Source organism: Euprymna scolopes, chromosome 46 (genome assembly GCF_053919585.1).
Source record: "Euprymna scolopes isolate OS-2025 chromosome 46, ASM5391958v1, whole genome shotgun sequence".
In the NCBI taxonomy this organism is placed as follows: Eukaryota; Metazoa; Mollusca; class Cephalopoda; order Sepiida; family Sepiolidae; genus Euprymna; species Euprymna scolopes.
The window spans coordinates 88,917,903-88,934,696 of NC_136527.1; the positions used below are offsets into that span (position 1 = coordinate 88,917,903).

The 16,794-nt window shown below is 36.3% G+C and overlaps 1 protein-coding gene across 1 annotated transcript; it reads left to right on the forward strand.

The window, feature by feature from the left end:
- Window positions 1-334: 334 nt before the first annotated feature.
- On the forward strand, window positions 335-16,719 carry LOC145271288 (uncharacterized). Its single transcript, XM_080126839.1, has 2 exons — window positions 335-733; window positions 14,756-16,719. Exon 2 carries the CDS (start codon window positions 14,816-14,818, stop codon window positions 15,863-15,865), a length of 1,050 nt encoding a protein of 349 aa, XP_079982965.1. The 5' UTR covers window positions 335-733; window positions 14,756-14,815; the 3' UTR covers window positions 15,866-16,719.
- The last annotated feature ends 75 nt before the right edge of the window (window positions 16,720-16,794 follow it).

Genomic DNA, 16,794 nt, shown 5'->3' on the forward strand with positions numbered 1-16,794 from the left:
TAATTTTAAGTAAAACCATGAAAATAATTTGGAACAAAATAGAAATCAGGCAAATAAATAAATCTTGCTGTAAAGGGTTAAAAAGGTATTTTACAAAAATAGAAACTGAAAAGTTACAAACGAAATCCAAATAGTTTCAAATTTAAAACAAACTTCACCATCTGATATAAAATAAACAATTTAGTTTTACAATCTGTGATTATTCGTATTTGAAAATTTTAGAATGTATGAGAAAAACATCAAAATAAATTAGTATTTTAAAAAAATAAAATTTCCTATATTTCGTTTCATTCGGCCATAAAGTTCACCTTTTAACAAAGGGAGATAATTCGTTACTAAACGCCATTTTCTTTAATGTTTAAATTAACTTAAAACGCCTTTTGGTCAAGATCAAAGCGTAGTATCTGTTCTTCAGATGCTGCACTGCTGCACTTCCATTTCTTGTTCTCTTTCGGTGAAGGAGCAGTCCTTCACGACTGAGACAATTTTTATTTTTGTACCTTTTCTCCACCTTAAAAAACGACCTTGGTGTCTAACTCTGTCCCGTGGGGAGGCATAGTAAATAGGTACAATTTTTTTTCTTTATTTAATCAAACAAAAACGAAATTATTTCGTTTTATTTATTCTGACAAAATGGCGAAATTTAGAAATCTACGAAATACATTTTGAAACAATTATTAATATGTCTGCAATTTCCGTTGAGTTTCTATGTTTGTGAAGAAATGAAAAAAACGTAAGTTTTCTTCTTTTTTTGTTTGTTTTTCGTACTTCTGCAGAATACGGACCGTTCTGAAATAATAACGTTATTATTTAGAAAACTATTCTTAACATGAAGAGGGGAGGGCATTTTGTAACTATTCTGTACTTTCACCTCACAATTTATATATACTTCTGCAAAATGTGGACAGTACTGAAATAATAACGTTATTATTTAGAAAGCCATTCTTAATAAGGGAAGGGGGAGTGTGTTTTGTAACTATTCTGTATTTTCACCTAACAATTTAATAAACAAATATATTTATGCAAAATACGGACCGTGCTTAAATAATATTTAGAAAGCCATTCTTAACATGGGGAGGGGAGGGTGTTTTTTTTTAAAAAACTATTCTGTACTTTCACTTAGCAATTTATATAAATTAAAAGGGGTTTGTTTTACAATACACATTGGTACGAAAAAGTGGTTGAATAAACAAAAACAAATGTGTAACAAATAAATGTTACCAAAGGCAATATAAGTTACTCTTTTACCCATCTGGAAATATTTTGGCACTTCTGCATGACAGTTACATGTTAGCAACAGAGACGAGTTATCGACCCCTGTTCTTGGAAAGAGAACTGCCATCTAGTGGACATTATATGAACCTCAAATAGAAATAAGTGTTTACGATAACGCAAAAATATATAATGAAATAAATAACACACACACAAAAAAAAAAATGAAAATCAAAACATTTATTGCATAAAAAAAGTATGAAAATAATGGGTAAATTTTCAGATTAGGTCCACCTCCACAATTTTCTTTTAAATGACGACTTTTGAAGGTTTTTGACTATGCTGAATACGAAAATCGCATTGAAATTTTGCAGAAATAAGTAGTTATCGAGATATAAAAAGTTGTATTATGCATTGTATTCTTTGGCGGCCATCTTTGTTACCCGCGTAGATTTGTTTATGGTGCGCACACATTTTTTTTTTTTTTTTTTTTTACATAGGCATCACCACATTATCAAGGCCCAGAGGCCACTCAAAGATAAGGGTTAAAGAGTGTACAGTAGAAATTGGTCAATATAGTAATCATTAGTAATGAAAATTTGGTAAATTTAATAACTTATATGGAACGGCTCATCAAGAACTTATTTACTTTAGACTTGAACACAACCATATTGTAGTCAGCCGGAAAGCAGGAAAACGGAAGACAATTCCACAGGCGTGCAGTTCTAAGAAAGAAGCTTTGTTCATGGAATCTACGTTTAGGTTTAGGCACAGATAAAGAGTGGGGGAAATTATTGATAGTGTTTACAGCTAGACGAGTGTTTCTTGTGAAAGTTTGGCGAGGGGGGACCATAGATTGAAGCTCAGTTGAACACTTTCCATGAAAATAACGATACATCAGAGACAAACTCGCAACATCTCTTCTGTTGCAAGGTTGCAAGGAGGAGAAAAGGACATCTCCTACGAGGCTACGAAGTCTATTTTTAACTCTATCAAGGCAGGACAAGTCCTTTCTAGCAGCTCCTGCCCAGATGTGGCAACAGTATTCCATCCTTGGACGTACCTGGCTCTTATATAGGTAGAGAATAGCATCAGCAGTGAGATATCTACTGGATCGATAGAAAGATCCCACCATTTTTCCAGCGGCCTTGGCAACAGATTTGATATACGTGTTCCATTTAAGATCAGGAGTAATGGTCAAGCCCAGAAGCTTGTCAAAACTTGAGGCCTCCTGAAGACGAGAGCCATTCATTTCAATTGATGACAAATGCGTAAAAAAGATGGCCGCCAAAGAATACAATGCATAATACAATTTTTTATATCTAGATAACTACTTATTTCTGCAAAATTTAAATGCGAGTTTCGTATTCAGCATAGTCGAAAACCTGGAAAGTCGTCATTTAAAAGAAAATTGTGGAGGTGGACCTAATCTAAAAAAATATAATTTTAATTTATTAATATAATTTTTTTTCTCAATGAATGATTCACAACTGAAAATAAAATAATAAATTTGTTAAAAAAAAAGAAACATTTATAAATTGTTTTTAGAATTTTGGGTTTTTTTTTACTGTAAGGTTGTGTAAAAATCTAGCAAAATATAATTTAAAAAACTGGGAACAATTTCTAGAGATTTAAGAATTTTTTTTGTACAGAAAGTTTGTATAAAAATATAATTTTAGTTTTCACTAACTTTTAGAAAAGGAAGAGTTATCGACCCCTGACAAGCGACATCTGTCGGCAGTTCTTGAAACTGTGGAATTGTCTTCCGTTTTCCTGCTTTCCGGCTGACTACAATATGGTTGTCTTCAAGTCTAACGTAAATAAGTTCTTGATGAGCCGTTCCATATAAGTTATCAACTTTACCAAATTTTCATTACTAATGATTACTATAATGTCCAATTTCTACTGTACACTCTTTAACCCTTATCCTTGAGTGGCCTCTTGGCCTTGATAATGTGGTGATGCCTATGTAAAAAAAAAAAAAAAAAAAAAAAAAAAAACTAAAATATAAACATTCGCCTCATGTAACTGTCCTGCATAAGTGCCAATATTTTTAATGGTTTTACTTACATTAAAACGTTTATTCAGTTCCAAAAAACATATAGTGTCGAGCGTTAGGTGAGAACAAGCAAGATGGCCGTGAATTGACACCTAAATATTTAAAGTTTTCATAATGACTTAAAAAGAGAGGGAAGGGTGTTTTGTTAACTCTTCTGTACTTTCACCTAACAATTTAATTTAATAAGATAGCATAAAACTAGAATTTAACTTGAAAATACCATTTTAAAAAATAGTGCGGTCCGTTGAGTTTTTTTTTGTGAAGAAATCAAAAAAGAAAAAAAACAAAAAAAATGTAAGTAAATTTGAAAGTTCATCTTTATTGTGTTCTATTTTTTTTATTATTACATTTTCACCCAAAACAAGGCACAGTGGCACTTTGAAGTAGGGGGATACTATGAAGGGAGTTGAGTAGCAAGATGTTCACATTACACTTGAACTTCTGCATGTCAGTACAGTTGGAAAAGCAGGGACCTGGTTTAGTTTAGCAGTTCTGGGGAAGAAACTATTAGAATAGAAGGCTTTCTTACATCTAGGGATCTCTACTGCGTAGGGGTGGGACTTTGCTGCTTGTCGGGGGTACAAGAGCTTGTAGTTCGTCAAAGCATCCACCATTAAAATACTTGTCGAATAGGCAGAGGAATACATGTGGTCAATCAGACAGGTTGAAGCTTAGATGACAGTTCAGGACCTATCAGGTGGGAATTCTCTTTTTAACCCCGTCCAGGAACGAGAGAATAATAGCAGATGCACCAGCCCGAATGTGACAACAATACTCCATACGTGAGCAAATGGTGGCCTTGTAGAGGTACAGGATACTCTCGGGCGTTAGTAGTTTTCTAGCATGGTAGAGAGAGCCCACCTTCTTTGCAGCAGCCTTGACAATGGTCTCACTGTATCTGTTCCAACGCATGTTCCCTTTGAACATTAAGCCGAGAAGTACTTTCATTAGTCTATGATTAGCCATAGCTATTAGTGATATTTCTGAATTTTTTAGATGAGGATTCGTTATTCGTATTATTTGGATTCTGCGGACTACTGTTCTCATCTTGAGTGTGATTTTTCACAATGTTTTGGTCGGTGTAACCTCCAACTTTCTTCAGGTGTATCTTGTCGAACTCTGGAATTTGGATGGAATTTCAAGTTATTCACAAGAGTAGTGTGCTCTTGTTTTGTCAGCCATGAGGTCAGAGGTCCTAAGTAATTTGCGATTATATTTTTTGGTTGCCCACACTGAGGATTGAACCTTAAACCTTCAGGAGAATATCACTTTTACAATTGATTTTTCCAAGTACTCTAACCACTGCGCCATAGGTCTTTGCGGCACGGCAGAATCACGTTGACACACCGGTTCTCGTTGGATCACCTAAGTTAAGCAACGTTGAACCTGGTCAGTACTAAATCGGTGACCATTTGGGACTTTCAGGTGCTGTATGTGCTCTCTGCTTATCTCGGCATTGTTTCCAGTCGTCCTGGTCTGAACGGAAGCATGGATGGTTCTTGCGGACAATTCTAGTAAGAATTTTACAGGTTGAAGGTTCAATCTTCAATGTGGGTGACTAAAAAATACAATTGCAAATTACTTAGGACCACTGTCCAGTCATGGCTGAGAGAACAAAAGCACACTACTCCGGTGAAGTAAATAAATTCCGTCCAAATTTCCAAGTTTGACAGAAACATCCCCGAGTTCAACAAGATACACCTGAAGAAGGTTGTGTTTTGACAAGCTTCTGGGTTTGACCTTTACTCCTGATCTGAAATGGAACACGTACATCAAGTCTGTTGCCAAGGTCGCTGGAAAGATGGTGGGATCCTTCTACCGCTCCAGAAGATATCTCACTACTGATGCAATTCTCTATCTATATAAAAGCCAAGTACGTCCAAGGATGGAATACTGTTGCCATATCTGGGCAGGAGCTGCTAAAAACAGCCTATCCTGCCTTGACAGAGTACAAAATAGACTTCGTGGCTTAGTGGGGGATGCCCTTTTCTCTACCCTGCAACCTCTCTCCCACAGAAGAGACGTTGCGAGCCTGTCCTTGTTTTATCGTTATTTCCATGGCAGGTGCTCGTCTGAACTCCAATCTCTGGTCCCCCCTCGCCAATCTTTCACGAAAAACACCCGTCTAGCTGAATCCACTGTGAAAAATTTCCCTTACTCTATATCTGTGCCTAAATCAAAACGCGGATTCCATGAACAAAGCTTCTTTCGCCTGTGGAACTCTGTTCCGTCTGCCTGCTTCCCTCCGAACTACAACTTGGATGTGTTCAAGTCCAACGTTAACAAATTCCTAATGAACCGCCCCCTTAAGTAAACACTTCAGCAAATCTCCTCACTAACTTAATGTACTTGCAATAACCCTCATCCCTGAGTGGCTTCTGGGCCTTGATAAGTGGTGATCACTGTGTAAAAAAAAAAAAGGTTACATCAACCGAAACGTTTTGAAAATCACACTCAAGATGAGAACTGATTAATCTGATGAATCCAAATAACATGAATAGTTATTAGCGGTTGAGAATGTTTTTTTGTAATTATTAAAGGAAACACGTCTTGGCAGAGTTGTATGTTACCATCCATTTTTATTCCCCATTCCACTATAGACTGGAGGTTAAATCTCTTTTCAATACTTTATGCAGAGAAGGTACCGTGCTGAAATAATAATGTTATTATTTAGAAACCCATTCTAGGTATTTAGCAGAGAAGTCAACAAAAGGGGCCAAAATTTATAACAAACAAATGTTACCAAAGGCAAGATAAATGGTTCTCGTTGACTTTTTGTTTTCCTGTCTCTAGCCTTGTTTTTTTTTTCTCGCTAAAAAAAAAAGTAAAGTCCACTGATACCGGCGCAGCCCACGTCAGCGAATTCGGAACAGGGATATGTGAACAAGAAAAAAGCGATACTATAAACAGGGAGACAAAATGTACATGAGAACTGATAAGTTACTCTTCTACCTACCTGGATAAGGTTTTGGTGCTTATTCAGATTGGCACTTATGGTGGCATTTAAAATTAAAGAAACTACAAAAAAATGTTTATATGATGTATGTACTAGTCACTGGAGGAAGATGAAAAATTCCCCAAAATCACGTAATTTGATCAAGTATATACATATTTTTTTATTCAATAAAATCAAATTTTGCTGTTTTGATAAGCGTTAAAAAAAGCATCCAACAGATCAGTTGACAAGGGGCAGACAACTCTAATGCATAGTGAAACTGTCAAAAGAATCACTGATTATCTCCCCTTATGTTCTCTAGAAAAACATGACCTCGTCTGTCAAGGGAATCACTGATTATCTCCCCTTACATTCTCTAGAAAAACATGACCTCGTCTGTCACTTAACGGTAAAACAAATGGCAAATTTGTTTTGTTTTTTTTTTTTCATAATTAAAAAAAATGTTAAAATTTGCTTGATCAGTTTTTGTGATTTTTGGAATATGCCATCTTCATTCTGTGACAAGTAGATACAATATAAAAATTTTTATTTATTTTTATTTATCGGGCAAAAAGTACCAATTTGAATAAACACCGAAATATGGAAATTTTGGTACTTATGCACTTTTGTTACCGTGCTGAAAAAGCCCACATGATTGAAGATGGCAGTGATTCTATAAATTTTCCGCGGCAATGCCTGGACAAATAGTGGCTTTATAGAGGTACAGGATACTCTCAGGTGTGAGTAAGTTAGCACGGTATAGCGAGCCCACTTTCTTATGGAATGATCATCTTATGAAATGATCATTTTGGGATTTTTAAACAGAATCACCACTTATCAAGGCCTGGAGGCCACTCGAGAATAAGGGTTAATGGGTATACATTAGTCAATGTGTTTATAGCATAGTAAACATAAGAAGTGGGAATTTTGTAAATTGGATTACTTAGGGGGGATGGTTCATCAAGAACTTGTTTACATTGGACTTGAAGACAATCAGATTGTAGTCAGCTGGAAAGCAGGCAATCAGAAGAGAGTTCCACGGACGTGCAGTTCTAAGAAAGAAGCTTTGTTTATGGAATCTACGTTTAGGTTTAGACACAGATAAAGAGTATGGGAAATTATTGATAGTGGTTTTGGCTAGACGAGTGTTTTTTGTGAAAGTTTGGCGAGGGGAGACCATAGATTGAAGCTCAGACGAGCACTTGCCATAAATAACGATAAGGAAGAGACAAGCTCACAATGTCTCTTCTGTGGGAAAGAGTTAAAAGATATTAAAATAAAATAAAAATACATTTCTCTTAGTCTGTCTGTTCCACTTTTTCTTGGAAACTACTGGGCGGATATGGCTGCAAATTTTTACGGACTTTTATAATAAGGTGCAGCAAAGTAAGTATTATGGTATCCGTTTGGATAGTTAGAGATTTATAGGGATTATTTATAGAGAATAATGAAATTAGTATTTGATGAAAAAAAAAGTGAGCACAAATGTAACTTTATTCAACCATCAACTCTGCATAAAGTAATCATTTCAAGTCAACAGGATATATTGTACCTAAGTGTCTGCCCGTCGTGGCTCAAACATAAAATATACTTAAATATATTTTAATTTATGTAGATTTCATATTTATTATTATCGAGCAAATATTATTGTATATATGGCATAAAAAAAAATCACATTGACACACCAGTTTTCGTCAGATCACTGAAGTTAAGCAACGTTGAGCCTGGTTAGTACCAGATAGGTGACTATTTAGGAACTCTAGGTGCTGTATGTGCTCTCCACTTACCTCGGTATTTAACTATTACGTGTAATTATATTCAGATATTCTACATGATTTATATTTGCATAATAAGGTTATAGTAAACACATATATATATATTCACGTATGCATATATATATTTGTTTAAAAAATTTTGGCTACCAAACTCCTCTGTCAGTTTTTGGTCTACAGACTTGAAAATTAATATATAATGTATTTGAGCCCAGCAGCCTTGTTAATGACCTCAATATATTTGTTCCAATTCATGTGGCCTGTGAATGGTAAACCAAGACGTTTAAACAAAGTACTTTCAGGTTGTATACCATTAACCATGGCAATCAGTGGTTGATATTGTAATTTAAAACCAAAAGGATTGTGATCAGCATTCATTCGACTTTATATTCCGACTTGTTCAGTTCAATTCCAAGAACTCAATTACTTAGCCCTCTCGATTTTATTCTTTTTCTTGGGGAGGGGTTGGGGAGGCTTGGCTTTATTCATATGCAAATCAATGCATACCAAACTACATTACCTGTGATCTTAACAGATCATCTCATAACCCTGTGTCCAGATTGGAACTCACATCAACTTCAATTACCATTAAACACTACTAGCCTCTAAAACACTGCTAGATTTTACTAGCTTCTCAAACACTGCTAGATTTTACTAGCTTCTCGAACACTGTTAGACTTTAGTAGCTTCTCAAACACTGCTAGACTTTACTAGCTTCTCAAACGCTGCCAGACTTTACAAGCTTCTCAAACACTGCTAGATTTTACTAGCTTCTCGAACACTGGTAGACTTTACAAGCTTCTCGAACACTGCTAGACTTTACTAGCTTCTTGAACACTGCTAGACTTTACTAACTTCTTGAACATTGCTAGACTTTACTAGCTTCTCGAACACTGCTAGATTTTACTAGCTTCTTGAACACTGCTAGGCTTTACTAACTTCTCGAACACTGCTAGACTTTACTAGCTTCTTGAACACTGCTAGACTTTACTAACTTCTTGAACACTGCTAGACTTTACTAGCTTCTCGAACACTGCTAGATTTTACTAGCTTCTCAGACACTTCTAGACTTTAATAGCTTCTCGAACACTGCTAGACTTTACTAGCTTCTCGAACATCACTAGACTTTAATAGCTTCTCGAACACTGCTAGACTTTACTAGCTTCTCAAACACTGCTAGATTTTACTAGCTTCTTGAACACTGCTAGACTTTACTAGCTTCTCAGACACTGTTAGACTTTACTAGCTTCTCAAACATTGCTAGACTTTACTAGCTTATCAAACACCGCTAGACTTTACTAGCTTCTTGAACACTGCTAGATTTTACTAGCTTCTCGAACACTGCTAGACTTTACTAGCTTCTCGAACACTGCTAGACTTTACTAACTTCTCAAACACTAAAAAATCAGTTGAATCGTAATTTTGCATTATACGATGATGATTAAAAATGTCTGACTCAAATCATATTTCAATCTTTTAATTTTCAAAGTTTGACTCAAATCTGTCTATACTCCTATAAATTTTTTTTTGTATTGATATTCATGATATTCATATGAAAAACCCTTTTTTCTATTTAAAAAGAAAATACATCTTTCTTATATATTAGTCACGTTATTGCATTTATTAGCAAAAGATCTAACTAATTTGCATATTCTTTTAAACATTCATTTTAATTAATTCCCTATTAGTGTTTTCGGTTTTCTTATGAAATGATCATCTTTAGTTAACTATTACGTTTAATTATATTCATGCAGATATTCTACATGATTTATACTTGCATAATATTTTCATAAAAAGTTTATGTTAAACACAAAACTCTTTCTATATATACTTATGTATGCGTATATATATTTGTTAAAAAAAAATTTTGCCTACCAAACTCCTCAGTCAGTTTTTGATCTACAGACTTTAAACTTAATATATATATGGTATTTGAACCATGCAAAACTTTATATTTGGGTTTTAGCCAGGGAAAATCAGTGCAAAAGTGTGAAAATTGAAAAAATTATATTTGCCTGATGAATGTTGAACGACAGCCTTACGAATATGTATGCGTAATGTAAATAGCTATTGATTCATGTTTTGATTTGTAGCCTTGCAGCAAACATATCTGCTGGACCCACATCTAACCTTCCCAGAAGATATATATAGCACCTAGCCTTCCCAAATGGTCACCTTTCGGGTACTGGCCAGGCTCAACATTGCTTAACTTTGGTGATCTGTGCTTATGCCGTACAAATGTTATATATAAGCAAATATTTAAATTCCATAAGTTGCTTCAGTTTTCTTTAAAAACTTTTAGCTGGAAAGTTTGTTAAACGGACGCATTTTTTCATTTATGACCTAAACAGCGTTATTTCACTCACAAATGAATAAAATAAATGTTCTGCATTTTTCGGACGAAAGAAAACAATTGCTGAGTTTGTTTTATTATACACACGGATTCAAAATAAGTATATCGCCCCATTAGCCTCCTCCCACTTTTCGCCAAAATATTTGAGACCATAATTAACCATGCTCTAGTCCGGCACCTTACAGATGCTAAACTTCTGACTGACAAGCAATATTGATTTAGACAAGCCCATTCCACAGCTGACATCCTCACTGTAATCTCTGAATGTATATACCATTCACTGGACAAAGCAGGGGAGGGCAGAGCGGTAGCTCTAGATATATCTAAGGCTTTTGACATGGTATGGCACAAGGGTCTCCTCAGGAAAATTAGATCATACGGTATCACTGGTAGAATACTTAACATAATTAAATCTTTCTTAGATAAGAGAAAAATCCAGGTTGTCCTCGACGGTCGTACATCTAAAAAGTGTGATATAAATGCGGGATGGCCTCAGGGGTCTATCCTTGGACCTCTATTGTTCCTAATATTTATTAATGACCTCCCCAACAAAATTGCCTCTAAGATGGGTATATATGCTGATGACACTACACTCTATAACAGGCATGACAGGAAAACAAATGAACACATATCTAAAGAAATGGCAAAAACACTAGAGGATGACCTCCAATCTGTAGTGGAATGGGGACATAAATGGATGGTCACATTCAATGCTGCCAAGACTAAACTGGTTTCCTTCAATAATTACAAGAAACCTCTGCCACCAATAGCAATGGCCAGTGACTCCCTGTCTGAGAGTACATCTGTCAAACTGCTTGGCCTAATGTTCAAAGGAAACATAAGTTGGAACAATTATATTGAAAACATTGCCAGGGCCGCTGCGAAAAAGGTAGGCTCTGTCTACCATGCTAGAAAACTACTGACACCTGAAAGTATCCTGTACCTCTATAAGGCCACCATTCGCCCATGTATGGAGTATTGTTGTCACGTTTGGGCTGGTGCATCTACTACTAGTCTCTCGCTCCTAGACAAGGTTCAAAAAAGAGTCGCCAATCTGATAGGCCCTGAACTCGCATCTAAGCTTCAGCCTCTGTCCCATCAACGAAACGTTGCATCCCTCTGCCTGTTCTACAAGTATTTTAATGGTGAATGCTCTGACAAACTGCAGACACTTGTGCCCCCACGATGTAGACACCCTCGACAAACCCGACAGGCAGCTAAATCCCACCCCCACACAGCAGAGATCCCTAGATGTAAAAGATCTTTCTACTCCAGTAGTTTCTTCCCCAGAACCGCTAGACTCTGGAATTCCATTCCAGGTTCCTGCTTCCCTAACTGTACTGACATGCAGAAGTTCAAGTGCAACGTGAACCGACATCTTGCTGCCCAAATCCCAACATAGTGCCCCAGTAGTTGCTGTCCCTGATAGTAGCCCCCTACACCAAAGTGGCAATGCGCCTTGTTTGGGATGAAAATGTAATAAAATAAATAAAAATATATGACATAGGCTGACATATTTGGTGGGTTTCTAACACTATTTAGTATATTTTTTATTTTAAACTCATTTTCCCAAACTTACTGTGTTCAACAGAAAGTTTGGCGCCATTTTAAATTTTCCAATACATTAGTAAACACTATGTTTTTGGAGCCAAATGAACACATTACATTAAATAAAAACACTAAAAAATTATCCAGTTAGGTAGAAAAGTAACTTATCTTGCCTTTGATAATATTTATTTGTTATATATTTGTTTTTTGAAAACTTTTTCGAATCTATGTGTATAGCAATACAAACCCTATTTTTCGATGTATATGTTTCTTAAAATTATTTTAATATCAAAATAGGGAGTAGAAAATTTAAGTTATATTATTTATTTGTTTTTATGAAATGCGTTTTTGTTGTCAGTCTTGTGCTTTCCATGACGCATTAGTAGATTCTCCTCAAGATAATTCTATTTGTTAGATCTGCGTGGTCTTAATTATTTTCATAATGTATAATTTATTTAATATTTCTTAGTTTCTCTCGTTCAAACTGCTAGACCTTGGAATTCCCTATCAGATCCCTGCTTTCTCTCTCTTTTTTTTTTTTTTCATTTTTCTTAAACTTTTTCTTCTAGAGGGTGGGACATCCAACCAGATGTCTGACATTTACCCCTATTTTAGTGAGTCCAACCAAGAGATCTTTTCAGGATTCTAGCCGTCCCTTTCAGTGCAATCGTTTGTATTTCACTTGCACTTGGTTCACCGGGTATGCTTGCTATGTACTTTTTAAAGTTCTTTTTCATAAGCCCAGTTGCTCCTATGATGACTGGTATAATTGAAACGTCTTTTAATTTCCAATTTCGTTTCATATCATACATAAGTCTTTGATACTTTGTTATCTTTTCCCTCTCAACTCTGTTAAGCCCTGTATCATTGGGTACACTGACCTCTATTACGGTCGCTTTTTTGTTTGCTCTGTCCCAAATCACTATATCTGGTTTAACAGCTGCGTTTTCAAGATATGTAGCAGTAGGGATTATGTAGTCATAGTGAATAGTGTAGTTGTTATTCCCAACATGTGAAAGTTCAAGTGTAATGTAAACATACATCTCGCTGCTCAACTCCCTGCATCGTGTCCCTGCTACTATGGTCTTAAATAGTAGGCTCTTACATCTTTGTGGCATTGTGCCTTGTTTGCATAGAAAATTGTTAAAACAACAAAAAAAAGATGTTGTTCAGCTTGTGTGTTTCAATTTTGTTTGTGCATCAGATTAAGAATTAACTGCTCTCTTCTGTCTTTGCAAAACACTTGTACCCCATCAACATAAATACACCCGACTAACCTGACAAGCAACAAAATCCCACGTCTACCTTATAGAGATCCCTAGATGCCAGAAAGCTTTCTACCCTAATAGTTTATTCTCTTGAACTACTATACTTTGGAATTTCCTCTTAGGTTCCTGCTTCTCTGGCTTCAAGTGCAATGTAAACAAATACCTTGCTGCTTGACTACCTAAATAGTGTCCTTGGTAGTAAGCATGTAGGGTTGAAGGAGGAAACGAACGTGAAAAAAAAACGTGACGTCTTTGCTGTTACGCCCATCACCAAACCAGAAGTGGCGAAGGTTTAAATTAAGGCTAGTCAATTGAACAGGGGGGGGTGACTTTTGAAAATATTGGCGAAAAAAGCAAATACTCCTTGTAGAAAAGTGCCCAGTTGAGGGTGAAGGAATTAATGTTTTTAGCCAATTTTTCGATATTCGTCGTCAGAAGAGTCGAGCTTAAAAACGATACCAATTTGTCAACTTAAATCATAATGTTTTAAATCCAAGTGTTGCTTGGGTTGAAAACTGGTAAAAAAAAAAAAAAGATGTTTAACCTGTGTCTGTTTTAATTTTGTTTGTGTCTCCCTCCCAAATCATGTTGACATTAACTACTCTGTCTTTGTGAGGGGTGGTCTTAATTGTCTTTCATAATTTCTTTAATACTTTTTTTTCATTCGCAGATACGGATATTAGAAAAACACTCATCTACTAATATGATTGGCTCTATGTAAATGCCCTCTGACTAATTCAGCAAGCAACAAAGTTCCACCCCTACACTGTAGAGATGCTGGAAAGCTTTCTGCTCTAATAGTTTCTTTGCTCGAATTGCTAGACTTTGAAATTTCCTCCTAGGTTCCTGCTTCAAGTTTTTTGTTTTTGTTTTTTTTACACAGGAATCACCACTTATCAAGACCCGGGAGCCATTCGAGAATAAAAGGTTAATGGGTATACATTAATCAATATGATTATAGCGTAGTAAACATAAGTAGTAGGGATTTTGTAAATTGGATTAATTAGAAGGACGGTTCACCAAGAACTTGTTTACATTGGACTTGAAGACAATCAGATTGTAGTCAGCTGGAAAGCAGACAAACAGAAGAGAGTTCCACAGGCGTGCAGTTCTAAGAAAGAAGCTTTATTTATGGAATCTACATTTAGGTTTAGGCACAGATAAAGAGTGTGGGAAATTATTGATAGTGGCTTGGCTAGATGAGTGTTTTTCGTGAAAGTTTGACATGGGGGGACCATAGATTGAAGCTCAGACGAGCACTTGCCATGAAAATAGCGATAAAGAAGAGACAAGCTCGCAACGTCTCTTCTGTGTAATGTTAACAGACACCTTGCTACTCAACTCAACGCCATAGTGTCCCTGTAGCTCTAGTCTTAAATAGTTGCCTCTTACATCCAAGTAACAGTGTTCCTTGTTTCTGTTGAAAATCGTTAAAAACCAAAAATATTTGTTGTCATTCAACTTGTGTGTTTTTCAATTTTGTTTATGCCAACCACCAGAATTATGTTGTCATTAACTACTCTCCCCTCTTCCTGTTTTTGCAGAACACACGTGGGTGGTGTTAATTATGTTTCATAATTTCTTTAATATTTCTTTTTTCATTCACAGATACGGATATTAGAAAAAAAAAACTTGTCCGCTAACGTGATTGGTTTGATGTGAATAAACATGGAAGCACAAGTTCAAACGAAATCACTCTCTGATGAAACAAAATCGGCAATCAAAACGAGATCCATACGCAAAAATCGTGTTCAAACGAAAAACATTGAAAAACCTTTTTCCTGCAAGCTGTGCGAGTCAGCTTTCCCGCAAAAATCACGTTTAAAACGTCACATGCGCATTCACAGTGGGGAAAAGCCACATGCCTGCCAAGTGTGCGATGCAGCTTTCTTGAACCGTTCGGATCTGAACAAGCACATTCGACGGCACACGGGTGAGAAACCATATGCTTGTAAAATCTGCACGGCTGCGTTTGCCGATAGTTCGAACTTGAAACAACACGTGCGCATGCACGCTGGCGTTAAGCCACATGCATGTCATGTCTGTGATGCGCGATTCTCCCACAGTTCGCATCTCAAAGGTCACATTCGAACGCACACTGGCGAGCGCCCTTTTTCATGTCAGCTTTGTGAATCAACGTTTGCAGAAAAGTCAAGTTTGAAGCAACACGTTCGAACGCATACGGGCGATCGGCCATTTTCATGTCACGTTTGCGAATCATCGTTTTCCAAAAAGTCGCATCTAAACGAGCACATCCGCGTCCACACGGGTGAAAAGCCGTATTCGTGTCTACAATGCGCATCAGAATTTTCACAGAGTTCCAGCCTGAAAAAACACATGCGCACGCACACACTCGAAAAGCGTTATATGTGCAGCCTCTGCGATTGCTCGTTTCCAGAGAATTCCAGCTTAAAGGAACACGTGCAAAAAACACACGGCGACAGGCCATTTTCTTGCGACACATGCACAGCATCATTTTCAAACCGTTCGAATTTAAAACGACACATCAGGCGACACGACACGGCAACGAGTGCGAAATCATATCCGTGCAAACTATGTGGCTCGACTTTTTCACAGAATTCGAGCTTAAAACGACACATTCAAACACACTCTGAAGATGATTACACTGTACTGATTGAGACAACAATGAATGGTGAACCTTCTTCAATTGATATTACCTCTAGTAACAACACTAACTTGGATATTCCACTAGACTAGATGAATTCTTGTTCTAGAATCCACTAACACCAAGCAACCACAAGAACAATATTCTTTTTTTTTTTGACTCACGTTCACTCCAAACAAAGTATATCACCATTTAAACATCAGTTGAGGAAAATTTAGTTGTTTTTACTTCTTTATTAAATTCAATGTTTTAAATATTTGCTCTATAATAAAAAGGGCTCCTTTAGTCTTTGACAGACTATGGATACCCACGAAAGGGTGCCTGCGCATGAAATTTTTGTGGCAAGAGGTGTGCAATCTCCAACCACAACTCTCCTGAGACGACATTGTTAAATACCAGTGGTAAGTGAAGTGTATATACAGGACGACTGGAAACAAATGCCGAGATAAGCAGAGAGCACATACAGCGCCTAGAATTCCCAAATGGTCACCCGTCTGATACTAACCAGGCTCAATGTTGCTTAGCTTTGGTGATCTGATGAGAATTAAAAAGAATTTTTATCTTTAAAAGATTCTCAAATCCAGGAAAAAAAAGAATCTTGAAGAGGGGAAAAAATAATTTCATAATTGAATTAAAATAAAAAATACCCCAAAAAGATTAACTTCGGTGATCTGACGAGAACTGGTGAGTCAATGCGATTATGCCATATATACAATAATATTTGCTCGATAATAATAAATATGAAAGTGATATAAATTAAAATATCATATTTAAGTATATTTTATGCTTGAGCAACGACGGGCGGACACTTGGCTACAATCAAAGTGTAGTATCTGTTCTTCAGATGCTGCCCGTGGGGAGGCATAGTAAATAGGTACAATATATCCTGTTGACTTGAAATGATTTATGCCAAGTTGATGGTTGAATAAAGTTACATTTGTGCTCATTTTTTTTTTTTTTTTTGCATCAAATCATAATTCCATTAATCCCTATAAATAATCCCTACAAATCTCTAACTATC

Excerpts from the sequence above, each read along its gene's own strand:
- LOC145271288 (XM_080126839.1), top strand. The coding sequence starts at position 14,816 with ATGGAAGCACAAGTTCAAACGAAATCACTCTCTGATGAAACAAAATCG.